General features: G+C 38.7%; 1 protein-coding gene across 4 annotated transcripts in view; it reads left to right on the top strand.

Annotated features, from left to right (window-relative positions):
• Positions 1–157: 157 nt before the first annotated feature.
• The window catches only part of wdr93 (WD repeat domain 93), a 172945-nt gene continuing 158123 nt past the window's right edge, over positions 158–14979 (top strand). For all 4 annotated transcript variants that reach the window (XM_087981177.1, XM_043677235.2, XM_087981178.1 and 1 more), the window contains exons 1-6: positions 158–306; positions 1736–2024; positions 3239–3440; positions 6119–6183; positions 7122–7200; positions 13180–13283. In XM_087981177.1, coding sequence (XP_087837303.1) covers positions 1764–2024; positions 3239–3440; positions 6119–6183; positions 7122–7200; positions 13180–13283 — 711 coding nt within the window. In that variant the 5' untranslated portion in view covers positions 158–306; positions 1736–1763. The remainder of the gene's footprint in view (positions 307–1735; positions 2025–3238; positions 3441–6118; positions 6184–7121; positions 7201–13179; positions 13284–14979) is intronic.

Below are 14979 nucleotides of genomic sequence, written 5' to 3' on the forward strand. Positions count from 1 at the left end.
AACGAAGACCCCGGACACTTTCAAAGGACGGACCGCACTTCCGGTCCCGGTATCCTAGCAACCAGTGAGCAAGCAGCATCAAACACAATTGCTTCATCCTTGAAGAGGTTTTAATCAGCTTGTCGAGGACGTTTTGCATTCACCACCCCCCCCCCCCCCCCTTTTATTTTACTTTGGTGCAAGTTTCTTCCTGATCTTTTTCCTCAACTATTTTAACTTATTTATTTTCCTCATCCATCCCATTGGCTGAGCTGGAAGCAACAGTCAAAACTGCTCTGAACCTGTGGCTTTGAATTTTAGAAAGTTGTAAGTTTTTGTTTACAAAATAATATTCTTAAGAATATTGGTTGATATGATGCTGATGTCACTCGAGTAAAGGAGACCATGGAATATATTGAACGTTTATATATAGAATAGTACAGCTCCTTTGGCCCTTGATGTTGTTTAGATTAGATTACTTACAGTGTGGAAACAACAAATCTACACTGACCCGCAACGACCCATTCCCCTAACACTATGGGCAAATTTAACATGGCCAATTCACCTAACCTGCACATTTTTGGATTGTGGGAAGAAACCGGAGCACCCGGAGGAAACCCACACAGACACGAGGAGAATGTGCAAACTCCACACAGAGAGTCACCTGAAGTGGGAATTGAACCAGGGTCTCTGGCACTGTGAGGCAGCAGCTAACCACTGTGCCACCCTTTTATCCTACTCCAAGATAAAACTAACCTACACATCCTTCATTTTACTATCATCCATTTACCTATCCAAGAGTTGCTTAAATGTCCCACTGATTATAGTATATCAGATTAGTTTAACCTCCAGTGTTTATGCTGCCATGGGCCTTCTTGCATCCAACTCTGTCTCACTGCATTAGAATATTGTAGGATTTCAGAGTGAGGTCTCACCTTTTTGCATGCTTATCCAGTGCCTGTGAAGGTTGGGGCATTAGAAATGAGGGCACAAGACCAAGAATTGGGTCTTTCCTGCCACTTGTCATTGCTCTCAGTCCTTCTAGCACCATGTAAATTTGACCCACAGTGTCAGTATCATGGATTGTCATGTCAGGTACAACACAGTTAGGTGTAGAGTAAAGCCCCAATTAACATGGCTGAACAAAAGAGTCAATTCTCATTTCAGAATAACATTCTCAAGTTTGTTAGTGTGAAACATTTCTGTGTTAAGTACAAGCCATTTTGTGGTGATATGAGTGAGATTACTAATTTGAAATATATTATAAATTGCCAATAAGGACTGGATTTAGACTGTCCAAATTCATTTCGGCTAAGATTCATATGGTCGGTAGACAGAGGAAACTATCTATGCCAAATTTAATATAAATCCCAAAGAAGAAATCTCAATCCTTAAGTCTTTAACCCGAGAGTACAAGAACATGAGATATAGAAGGATGAGTAGATCATGTGGTTCATCAAACCTGACCTGCCTTTCAATATGATCATGGTTGATCTCCGCTTTCATTTCACTTCTCTGACTATTCCTCAAATTTCTTAATTTTGTGATAAGTTTACTGTAGAAGGGGAAATACTCCAAGAGTCAGGGAATTTTGAGACACTGGGAAGTATAAATTAGTGCTTGAAGGAGTGGATATGAGGTCTGAATTAAATTGAGAATGAAGAAAAATGTAGAATTTGATTTCTGGATGGAACAAGAGAAGGAGAACTGATAAATTCTCTGGGCTGACTAATAAATGGTTTTGTTCATGTTGAAGGACTGTGAGACTGTGAATATTAAAGAGAATGCTAAGCTACAATCAAAAACATCTACAGATTCCAACTCCTTCTGAACATAATTGGATTGAAGATCACAGAGATGACTATTACCTGAAGGATCCGGATCAGTGGCTCGATGAATTGCCTCAACCATTCAGAATGATTGATAAATTAATTGGACACATCATCGACAATGCTTGGGAAAACATTGAGAAAAGAGAAGCAGAAAGAGAAGCTGAAAACTTAAAGATAAAACCTCCGACTCGTGAAGCAATAGAGGAAGTTCAGGTCAGCAAATGTGCTGTAATCCAACAAATACCACAATTCAATTCTATTTTCTGTACTCATTAGCAAGGTATTGTTTGTGATTGCATCATATAACTCTTCAATGCCAGAAATACAAAGATCATAAATTCTGTACTTGATTGACGTTACAACACAAAATTAAGCCAATAGTTTATCAAGTCTACTTTATTTTTTTCTTCCCATGGGCCATCTATCCCACTTTCTTTCTTCTCTCCTTTTTATCTTTAATATTTGTTTACTTTTTGTTTCTTTTGCATATTGTAGCCGTTCAGAACATTGGTTAGGCCACTTTTGGAATACTGTGTGCAACTCTGGTCTCCCTGCTATAGGAAGGATGTTGTGAAATTTGAAAGGGTTCAGAAATGGTTTACAAGGATGTTGCCAGGGTTGCAGAGTTTGAGCTATGGCGAGACGCAGTTTAGGCTGGGTTATTTTTCTTGGAGTGTCAGAGGCTGAGGGGGTGCCCTTATAAAGGTTTATAAAATCATGAGGGGCATGGATAGGGTAAATAACCAAGGTTTTTTTCCTGGGGTGGGGGAGTCCAGAACTAGAGGGCATAGGTTTGGGGTGAGAGGGGAAAGATTTAAAAGGGACCTAAAGGGCATCATTTTCATGCAGAAAGCGTGTGTGTATTGAATGAGCTGCCAGAGGAAGTGATGGAGGCTGGTCCAATTACAACATTTAAAAGGCATCTGGATGGTTATAGGAATAGGAAGGGATTTTGAGGGATGTGGGCAAAATGCTGGCAAATGGGTCTAGATTTATTTAGGATGCCTGGTCAGCATGGACGAGTTGGATCAAAGAGTCTGTTTCTGTGCTGTACGTCTCTATGACTCTATTTGCTAAAAGATACTGGTTGTCAATGGAGTATAGTGCAATGGGCACGCTCAGTCTTGCGGTATCTCACCAATGTGTCTGTCATGTGTGAGATAGATAAGAGATAGCTGTAATTATTGTTATGACTTGTTATATACTGGAGATATTACTGGAATATTTTTTCAAAGTTGATTATATTTTGATTCATCAATGTGGGGAGAGGCATTGCTGGAGACAATGGCAGGCAGTAGTTGATTTAGTAACTTTGAATCCTGCTTCTGATTTCTGTGCAGTAAACTTTAGAGCAACAAAAATATCTATGGTCAGAAAAATATTCAATGATAACTTAGTTTCTGTTATTTCTCTCTCTTTTTCAACAGTTTCCTGGCAATTTAAATTGTTTTGCAAATATTGTGGATGGAAAAAATATTTTTGCTGGCATGTCTGAAGGTGTGGCCATTCTGAACCAGGAGGATCATACTATAAAATATCTTTGGAGGATGGAAAGTGTGGAGATTATTGCCCTTCAAGTAAGGCATGTTGGAGGTCAACTGTACCTGCTTGCTGCTCTAGATGACATGGGTATTTACCTGAAAATATTTATCATTTATAAGTTTATTTGCTTGAATTTCTCCTGTTCTCTTTGCAAGGTCTTTTTTTTAAATAAGAGTTGGGGTCTGTTCTGTTCCCCTTGTTATTTTTGCTATATCTTTATTCCCTGAATATCTGAAGGCTGTTTACTTGTGGGTTATTTTTCGTAGCTCCACGAAGGTTGTTCATAAACTGAGAGTCCAGCACAGTTTGAAGTAAAAGAATATCTAATTTCTAACCCTGAGTCTTGTTAAATCCTATCAGATAAGGTAAAGGATGTGTTCATCTCTGGAATAGAGCACCAATCCTGCAGTCTTGCAAAGGAAAATTATGATGCTATTAATACCTGATTGCACCCCTTAAGTTATTCTTTCACTCGTTGAACATATGCTACAACTGATCACAGTTATGCATTGTACAGTAATTCTATATGCATTCCAAACTTGTAACAAAGCTGACAGAGGCACCACCAGATGTGTACTTTTCTCCAAGCTGTTTTCCACACCTCCCATCATACAAGTGACTGAGTACAATTTATTTTCATTATTCTTTCATGGGTGTCACTGTGTTATGAGCCAAGTTGATGGTAACACTGGAAAGACAAATCCCAAAGTGCAACCTGGCTGTACAGACTATAAATTTCATTTTTCCTATTTGTTTATTGTGACTTCATATACTCACAAGATGGTGCCAGTGTACTTTTAACAAAGAACATCAAAGTTTATTACCCACAAGGGAAAAAAGTCTGGTTTGCATTATTGAAGAACTACTTGAAATGATCTAATTATGAATATCAGAATTAGAGATGAAAACTTTTAGCCTCAACAACAACCAACAGATACTCAGAGTACCAGTGAAAGGTTTCCCTATCTTCATTTTAATGTTCCTTGTTCTAATCACTTGGCTGTATTTGGTTTCTGCAGCTTTCTTCTTGCTGACATTCAAACATTTTCAGAGAAAACACAGGGGTTTCCATACCTTGAGCTTCTTGCAATCTTCTACTTCTGGAGTTTCCTTTTAAGCTACATTATTTTCCCAGCCTGCTCTTTTGTAGACCACTAAACTAATAACACACTTTGTTCTGACTTACCCGACACACACCCTGAAAGAAACCGGCACTTTGCCTTTCTAAATGAACATGTATCATTGCATACTTTCTTGCTAGACAGCAATCCAATATTTTTCCCTCATTTACCCTTGTTTCTACGTTTTCACCTCAATGGTTTTAAAAGGCTCATTTAAATGCATGTAAAACTCCTGATAACCCATTCACAGAAGTCAAAATGAAACTTAAAAGGAATGTCCTTCAATGTTTAACTCATACAATATAGAAATATAAATCAAACTTGATTTCTTCACTTTAAAATTTAAGTTCTTAAACAATCATCTTGTATTATGAACCTATATCACAGCTGGAAAGATCAAAATTGGTTACTCATCCATGATCACTCATCAGTTATGTGGTTACTGGACCATTTGGAAGGCAGTTAAAAGTTAACCACAGTGCTCTTGGTCTGAAGATGTATGTGCGACCAGACCAAGTAAGGATGGTAGATTTCCTTCCCGAAAGAAAAGGCAGTAGTGAACCACATAGGATTTTACAACAGTCAGTGATGTTTTTGTTGTCACTGTTTGGCTTTTAATTCCAGATGTTTTATTCATTGAATTGAAATTCTACCAGCTGCTGTAATAGGATTTGAACATAGTACATAAGAAATAGAAGCAGGAGTAAGCCATTTGGGCTGTCAAGTCTGCTCCACCATTCAATAAGATCATAGCTGATCTTTTTCATAGACTCAGCTCCACTTACCCGCCCACTCACCATAATCCTTAATTCCTTTCCTGTTCAAAAATCTACCTACCTATACCTTAAAAACATTCAACGAGGTGGCTTCACGGAGCAGGGAATTCCACAGATTCACAACCCTTTGGGAGAGCGTTGTGCTCAGTCCTAAATCTGCTCCCCCTTATTTTGAGGCTATGCTCCCCAGTTCTAGTTTCACCAGCTGGTGAAATCAACCTCCTTACTTCTTTCTTATCTATTCCCTTCATTATTTTTCCCAAAGCATTAGTCTGGCATCTGGATTACTGGTCCTGTGATGTTATCACTACACCATCTCCAACATGGGGTGAGTTCTCTCAAAGGCCCACCGTTTGCTATTAACATCAAAGCTGAGAAAAGGAAATATGCAGTAAGAATATAATTATTGTATTTGTTCATGAAAACTGCCAAACTTAGCATTTGTTCCCCAGTTATCATTGCTCTTAAGAAAGTGATGGTGAGCTGCCTTCATATTTCGCTGCAGCCCATGTGGTTTATGTACACCTGCAGTGCTACAGTATGGAGGGAGCTCCAAGGTTTTGATGAAGGAGCTGTGATAAAGGCAGAATATTTTGAAAGAAAATATGTTTTCTTACAATATACATTTTTCTCTGTCTGATGTGGCTGACCTGCTGCAAACTACCAACATTCATGTTTTCGTTGTTGATTTACTGTGTTTGCAGGTTTTCTCGACATGCATGCATTTATAATACATTACTAATATTGTATTATTCTAATATTATTAATTATAATACATTATTAGTGCATCACATCCACCACACATTCTCTTCAAGAATAGGTTCATATGTCACTGATAACCCTATTTACTTTTCCTTTTGTGTTTCAGGTGTTGCACGTCTTCTTTTTTCTTATGGGGATCTCACTTCCCTGATAAAAGTTTTCAATGCATTCGTAAGTCATCTTCCAAGATTCCAGTTATGGACTTAGAGTGTTCATAGCGATCAGGAAAATATCAGGTTTGCTACTGATATGTGTCGAGTCATCTGAATCCATTTGAGGCATTACAAGTTTGGTTTCAACACACCCACTTTAGGAGGTGTTGTCTCATGGGCTTGTATATGTTAATATTTCCTGAATGAAGTCCTTCCATCAGACATTAGAACTACACTACCATCTTTCCGTATTGCTTATTGTATAGATTAATTAAATATTAGTCAAGACTAATTAAAATTAATTAATAGATAATTAATTTGGGTGACCCAGTAGAAAAGTTTTAGAGCAGTTTTCATCTGTTTTAGTTGAACTGCCAACTAGCATCAAGGTTTCATATGCCAATGATGCAATCTGCGCTTTGTACCTGGGTCCTTTAATCAGTAAGACCATGGATTGCAAACAATTGTTAATATCACAGTCACCTTTATCAACATGAACCATTGGTAGGACTGTGTGTCAGGGTACTCGGCTTGAAAGTAGGAGTGCATGTAATGAAAGTTCGCAGAATATCGTCTTCCAAGAGTTGGCAACCTCTGCCTCCATTATAATTCTAAAGCTTGTGATACTTGTCCCCTGCAAAGAAATAATATACTTCCTCAGCTCTGTTCTAAATAAAAACCTCTTATTCCATAATATTAAATTTCATCACCTTAAATTTTTTAAAACACTCAGGAAAAGCATTGGATGTAATATGTGCATTGGATCAACTATCTGAGGATAACAGTCTAGTTAAATGGCCTGAGATTTAACTTTGATAGTGAACTTTCCTTCCTATGTTTCCTTGTTGCTTGTTGTTACTTGACTCTTTTAATGCAGTGAAATCGAAAATAAATAAACATGAATAAGGTATGTCTTCTGTTTTCATGAAACAAAATAGATTTTTTTCTTTTCTTTAGGACAACGTAAGTGAAAAAGTCATTTGTAGTAAATTTGAGATATCAGAAGGTGGAGATTATGCTGGTTTAACTCTTGAAGGTAAAGGTTTCTCTAAATTCTTGAATGTTCCTAAATGTTTACATTTGTTTATATTAGCTGATTATTCAACAGATTGTTTAGATTAGATTAGATTTAGATTACATTACAGTGTGGAAACAGGCCCTTCGGCCCAACAAGTCCACACCGAACCGCCGAAGCGCAACCCACCCATACCCCTACATTTACCCCTTACCTAACACTATGGGCAATTTAGCATGGCCAATTCACCAGACCTGCACATCTTTGGACTGTAGGAGAAAACCGGAGCACCCGGAGGAAACCCACGCAGACACGGGGAGAACGTGCAAACTCCACACAGTCAGTCTCCTGAGGCGGAAAATGAACCCGGGTCTCTGGCGCTGTGAGGCAGCAGTGCTAACCACTATGCCACCATGCCGGCCACAAACTCCACACAGTCCACTGCAAACTCCACACAGTCAATTCCCGCCTCAGGCGACTGACTGCATGGAGTTTGCACGTTCTCCCTGTGTCTGCGTGGGTTTCCTCCGGGCACTCCGGTTTCCTCCCACAGTCCAAAAGATGTGCAGGTCAGGTGAATTGGCCAAGCTAAATTGCCCGTAGTGTTAGGTAAGGGGTAAATGTAGGGGTATAGATGGGTTACGCTTCGGCGGGTCGGTGTGGACTTGTTGGGCCAAAGGGCCTGTTTCCACACTGTAATGTAATCTAATCTAATTGTTCTTTGTGACCGGTTACTTAAGCATGTTGACAATACTTCAAAATAATTCATTAATTTATTTTAGGAGCAGAAAAATCATCATGTATGTTTCGTCTAATATTGTAAGAGATGCATCAGCAAGATCTTTAGCTATGGAAGTAATACAGAGGAAGCTCTGTACAGAGGAAGCTCGATTATCCGAATATCAGATTATCCAGCAAGATTGCAAGGTCCTGATGCTTGGCTAAACAATGTTATCCGGCATTCGATCATCCAGAATTTGATTAACCGAACAAAATACTTCCCTCGCCCATGTCCTTCGGTTAATCGATGTTCCTCTGTATTCATGTCTTGAGCAGACTTGGGCTTCATAGAGTTAAAAAGCCCAAGTCTTCTGGGGCATGTCAAATTCAAATGCAATGGTGGAAGTAGCAGACTGATTTTTGTTTTATTGACTTTAATAGCAAGGAATCTCAAGCAGTGTGTATATATTAGGTTGATCCAATACTGCTTGTTTTGTAACCCCACTGATGGGGTCAGATTGCTTCTACATCTTTTGTACCCACTCTCTATATTAAGCACTCCCAGTTCAAGTACTGCACAGGCCAGATGCATCAATGTAAGAAAACTGTCATGGGAAGGAGAAAGGACAAACAGTCATTTGTATTGTCAATTTGACATAAAATGCAACTTTTATAACTCACCAAATTAATAGGTGGGTGGAAATTGCACTGTACGTTAAGTGTAACTTTGCAAAGCAATGCTTGAGTTAAAGGTATTTCAATGATGTCTTTCTTATTTATACTTCTCACTCATGGGCCAGGATGTTTTTTCAATTCCAGAGATTTTTCTCCATTGTTACCAAAAATTAAAGAGAAGCCTGACAGCTATGAATATCACCCCAACCGATTTTGCAGGTGTGGGGAAGGGTCGCATTTCACATCTGCATGTTTCATGGATGCAGGTCCTCATATAAATTTGCAGTCACCTCCAATCAGGTCTAATTTTGGTGACCTAGGCGTATGAAATATAACAGATTAGGAGCTGGTCTACATTTTGTGCAGTACTTTAGTGAGGTGGGGGTACTCTTTTGGAGAGGTAGAGTATGCCTTTGGATATGGTTCTGGAATACCTTTGGGAGATGTAAGCTTCACTTTGGGTAGTTGCCTTTTGAAATGTTAAACAGAGATATGAATATGCATAAAAAATTAGTACATATAGTGAATATGCATAAAAAAATCTTTAACTGTCAAGTTAATTGGAACAGTCAACAAATTGTTAGAAGCAATTGTTAATACTAATTGTCAAGTTGTCCAGACATTTAAAATGTTTGAAAAAAACTGGATTTCTTGAAAAGATTATTTCTTGCTATTTTCAGTACTGGATAAATGCTAGATGACTGTTTTCATAAATCTCCATTATCACAGTGAGGTTTCATCCAGTACATAGTTTGATCAAATCTCCTTGATTTATAGATCCTTTGAAATGGCACAATAAGTTCCCGTGTTTGTTATACAAGAGATTAAGAGATTTGAAATATAACTTGTTTTTTTAAATCAGGGCTTATTTGGTTGAATTAATGTAAATGTGTTGAACTTTTTTCTATGTTTTTTTTAGATTAAGTCTTCAATAGACATTTTGAAATTTGTTTTATTTCATCTCAGCATGGGTCCTGAAGTCATGGTTGATTTTGTGTGTATTGGCACAGTAGGTGTGAGAGAAAAGTGTGGTGGATGGAACATGGGGTTCGTGTCAGTTTAATTAAATTTGCATAGGGGCTAATAAAGGCATTTAGGTTTGGGTAGAGGGCATAGATTGGCATATCATTCATAAAGGGCCATGGGCTTGGTTAGAGGAGCATAGGTTAGCAGAAGGACTATAAAGGACCTTGGGAGTGTCAGTTAGAGGGGCATATGAAGGTGTGGAGCTTTTGAGGGGATGTGGGATAAGTAGAGGGTATAAGGCTGCATGGGTTAGTATGAACAGGTTATGGGGAGTAATTTGAGGACTTATGGGGTGAGGTCTGCAAAGCTGTCAATTGTTTTATTTCAAACTTAAAACACAGTCCTCTAAGATAGTCTTTCTACTCAGCTCATCTCTGCATCCAGTTCTCATTTGGAGTCACCTGGTCCAATTCCCAGGTAATCCAGCACCCTAGGGTGGAAATGGCATTGTCTGAGTGCAGAGTGAGGAAGTATCTCCACTCAGAATAGGGGAGAAAATTCAGGCCACAGTATTTCACATAATGAGAGAAAGAGTACAAATGAGAGAAGGGTACAAATCACTTTTGGTTTGCCTGCAACAAACATTACTTCCTCAGACTAGTTTGTCTTGTCCTGGTTCTATGGTGCTACTTAAAGAGAATAACTTTAGTTTCTTAGCCAACATTTCTTTCTTAGAAAACAACATCCCTAAAGCAAAGGGCATTGGGATCCTCATATGGGCAACTTTCATGTGGTCTCAGATTTAATATTGACATCCCTATGCTGTTATGCTCTTGAAGTTCTAGCAATTCGCAGTGCAAATGTGGTATGATGTCCACAATAACCTGAAATATCTGATTAATGCCATTTGCAGTGAAACTCATCATGGTTGCAATTTCTGGTCCAATGATGGCTCTTCGATAAGTAAATAAGATATTAAGAAATAGGAGCCTGAGTATGCAATTCAGCCTAGGCGCCTGCTCCGCCATGCACCAAGATCACGGCTGATCTGTCCCAGACCTCGAATCCTTTTTCATGCTATTTCATCATAGTCTTCAATTCCTTGATATTTCAAAAATCAATCCATCTTTTAAAAAATATTTCCAGCAATGTAGCCTGTGTAACTCTCTTGGGTAGAGAATTATAAACATTCACCAGGAGAAGAAATTTCTTTACCTCTCAGTTTTAAATGAGTGTTCCCTATTCTGTCACTATATCCCCTTGTTTGAGCTTCCTCCATTAGTCAAAACTTTTTCTCGCTATTACCCTGTTAAGCCCCCTAAGAATCTTGTATGTTTCCGTAACAGCACCCTCCATTCTTCTAAGCTCTAAGTAATGAACAAATCTGTTAAGCTGTTATGGGGTCATGGAGATGTACAGCACGGAAACAGATCCTTCGGTCCAACTCGTCCAGGCCGACCAGCTATCCTAAACTAATCTAGTCCCATTTGCCAGCATTTGCCCCATGTCCCTCAAAACCCTTCCTATTTATATACCCATCCAGATGCCTTTAAAATGTTGTAATTGTACCAGCCTCTACCCTTCTTCTGGTAGCTCATTCCATATACACACCACCCTCTGCATTAAAAGGTTGCCCCTTAGGTCCCTTTAAAATTTTTCCCTTCTTACCCTAAACCTATGCTCTCTTATTTTGGACCCCTCACCCCAGGGATAATACCTTGTCTATTTACCCTATCCATGCCCCTCATTATTTTATAAACCTCTATCAGGTCACCCCTCAACCTCGAATGCTCCAGGGAAAACAGCCCTAGCCTATTCAGCCTCTCCATATAGCTCAAACCCTCCAACCCTGGCAACATCCTTGTAAATCTTTTCTGAACTCTTTCAAGTTTCACAACATCTTTCCAATAGGAGGGAGATCTTTTGATAAGTCAACCCTTTCATATCACCAATCAGTCTAATGCCAGTTTATCCTTTACTACAAGGGAAACTTTTCTTAAATTCAAAGGAAACACCAATCATAGTACTTCAGGAATAGATTCATCAATACTCTTTCCAGTTTTAATAAGACTTCGCCATTTTTGAACTCCAAAACCCCTCGCAGTAAATGCCAAAATTCCATTTGCTTTCTTAATTACTTGCTGTACCTGCATGCTAACCTTCTGTGTGTCATGCAAAGGAACACCTGCTGCACCTTTTTCGAGTTTCTCTCTGTTTACATAATATTCTACCTTTTGATTCTTCTTATCAAAGTGCATGACCTCACACTTTCCAACATCAAAACTATCTGCCCAGTTTTTGTCCACTCACTTAGCCTACCTGTATCTCTTTGCAGATTCCATATATCCTCATAACACCATGGAGTCCAACCCACTTTTGTATCAAATTTGAACACATTACATCGTGCTCCTCCTCCAAGTCATCAGTATTGATTGTAAATAATTGAGGTCCTGGAGCTGTTTCTTGTGGCACTCCACTCCATTTTACCAACCTGAAAAAAACCATTAATCCAATCATTCTGTCTCCTACGTGTTAACCAATCCTCAGTTCAAGCCAATACATCACCCATGGTACTGTGAGTTCTGATCTTGTGCAATAATGTTTTATGTAGCACCTAATTGAATATATTTGGAAAATCCAAATATACTATATCTAAAGATTTCGCCTTTATCAACTTTGCTTGTTATTTTGTCAAAGGTTCTCGCAAATTTGTTAAACGTGATTTCCCTTTCACAAAACCTTTTGACTGTTTGATTGCATCAAGTTTTTCTAAATATCCTGCTATTTCATCTTTAATCATGGACTATAGCATTTTCCCAATGAGAGATGTAAGGCTAACTGGCCTATAGTTTCCTTCTTTATGTCAATATTTCATAATATGCAAAGGATTTTGAGTTGACCTCAGGCTAACATTGTTCATCTGTATCAGTTGAGGAAGGGGTTTTCATTCATGACTTGGTCTCTTCAGGCACAACAGATGATATTAAGTACAGCAGTGACATACACCTGGATCCAATCCATCATCTCCCAAGATGTACAGGTTCAATCAATGCCTGTGTTGAGAGATGTGACTGAACGCTATATCATTGCAATGCTGCTTTTACTTCACTTCCAATAATGAACTCACCATTTTTGAATAAACGATGAACAATCAAACTAATGTTAATTTAAGATGATGCATTAATTCGTTCCGTGGATATATTGATAAAGGTTGCTTTATTGATCCAGGAATTACCATTGAATAATTGTTTTTAACCATAGGTTATTGGAACAGCCAATTGTCTTTTTGATAAAGTGTGTACTGTATTTAACAAATCATACTGGAAAGTTCTATATATAAGTCAAGAATATCACACAGTAGTGCTGTAAAATATACAAATATTCGATATAATATATTTCCTTAAGGGTTTTCTACAAGGCCACAGGTGTATAACATATTAACTTTACCTGACATCAGAAAAAATCCCTTTGAGTAACACTGATATCCACTTGAACAGACAAACAGTATCTGAGTTTATCATCTCACCTGACAAGACAGTATTCCTTTTAAACTGTCGTCATTGATTTTACTATATTGCATTGCTAGTCTTATTACCTTCCCATTTATTTCCTAGCTTTAATTCATGTTGTCTCGTCCAGGAAAAGGCGAATACTGGCTGGAGGTGTATCGACTGCAGAAGGACAATTGGGCTCAAGAACTGGATCAGTTTGAAAAGCTCATGACACTTAATGGGCAAACAGGAGTATGTAAGAAGTTGATCAACATTCCATTGTTTACATTTAGGCTGCTCACCCATTAAAAACCTATAATGGATTTAGACATATTAAGCATATTTAAAAGGAAATGGGAAATGGATCAGCTTCAAACTCTTGATCAGATGAATTCAGACTTGGCCAATTGATTCTCTTTTCAGACCTGCTGTCCAATTCCAGGATTTTGTGTTCTTTTTCCCTCCTCTCCTGAAGCCACTGTGCTCTAGATGTAGACCCAAAGAAGAGAGATATTGGACTTGAAATGAAAACTCTGTTTCTGTCTCCAAGGTTTTGGCAAATCTAAAGGCCTTTTCTAGCATTTTCTATTTTTATTTTTGATCTCCAGTATCTGTAACATTTTACTTTTGTTATATGAATCATTGTATATTATCACACCAATATATGACCCATGGTATAGTTCCATCCAATATTACTCACTCTGGATTAACTATCTTTAAAAGGATGAATGAAAGGAGAAGGGCAAGGAGAGCAGGCACAAAATCATTTGGTGAAGAAGTAAATGTTGCCGAAATAAGATTCAAATATGCATTGTGTGAAGGTACAGAAATGCAGTCTTGATTGTTCACTGAATGCGGGGCGCCAAGCCGATTAGATTTGACCAAGGTGCCAAGATTTTAATGTGCAGAAGAAGAAAGGGACATGGCGAATGTTGAGGTTAGGGATAGATCTTTGATTACTCTAGGTCAAGTCGACATCAGGAGGAAGGAAGTGTTATGTATTCTAAAAGGCATTAAGGTGGACATGTCCCCAGGTCCAGATGGGATCTATCCCAGGTTATTGAGAGAGGAAATCGCTGGGGTTTAAACAGACATCTTTGCAGCATCCTTAAAAATGGGGGAGGTCCCAGAGGACTGGAGAATTGCGAATGTTGTCCCCTTGTTTAAGAAGGGTAGCAGGGATAATCTAGGTAATTACAGACCAGTGAGCCTGATGTCAGTATTAGGGAAGCTACTGGCGAAGATACTAAGGGATAGGATATGTACCTATTTAGAAGAAAATGGGCTTGTCAGTGATAGGCAGCATGATTTTGTGCAGGGAAGGTCATATCTTACAAACCTAGTAGAATTCTTTGAAGCGGTATCAAAATTGATTGATGAGAGGAGAGCTGTAGACATCATATACTTGGACTTTAGTAAGTCGTTTGATAAGGTTCCCCATGATAGGCTGATGAAGAAGGTGAAGTCTCATGGGGTCCAGGGTGTTCTAGCTAGATGGATAGAGAACTGGTCGGAAGGAAGCTTCTCAAAATGGAGACCTGTGACCAGTGGTGTCCCACAGGGATCCGTGCTGGGACCACTGTTTGTGATATACATAAATGATTTGGAAGAAGGTGTAGGTTGCCTCATTAGCAAGTTAGCAGATTACACTAAGATTGATGGAGTAACAAATAGTGAATGGGACTGTTAGAGACAGCAGAATATAGATAGATTGGAGAGTTGGGCAAATAAATGGCAGATGGAGTTCAATCTGGGCAATTGCAAGGTGATGCATTTTGGAAGATGCAATTCCAGAGCAAACTATATAGGAAATGGAAAAGTCCTGGGGAATTTTGTACAGTGAGATCTGGGTGTTCAGGTCCATTGTTCCCTGAAGGTGGCAATATAGGTCAGTAGAGTGGTCAAGAAGGCATATGGCATGCTTTCCTTAATCGGACGGGGTATTGAG

Source organism: Chiloscyllium plagiosum, unplaced genomic scaffold (genome assembly GCF_037043375.1).
Source record: "Chiloscyllium plagiosum isolate Xiang-an unplaced genomic scaffold, Cpla_swu_hap1 HiC_scaffold_39, whole genome shotgun sequence".
Lineage (NCBI taxonomy): Eukaryota > Metazoa > Chordata > Chondrichthyes > Orectolobiformes > Hemiscylliidae > Chiloscyllium > Chiloscyllium plagiosum.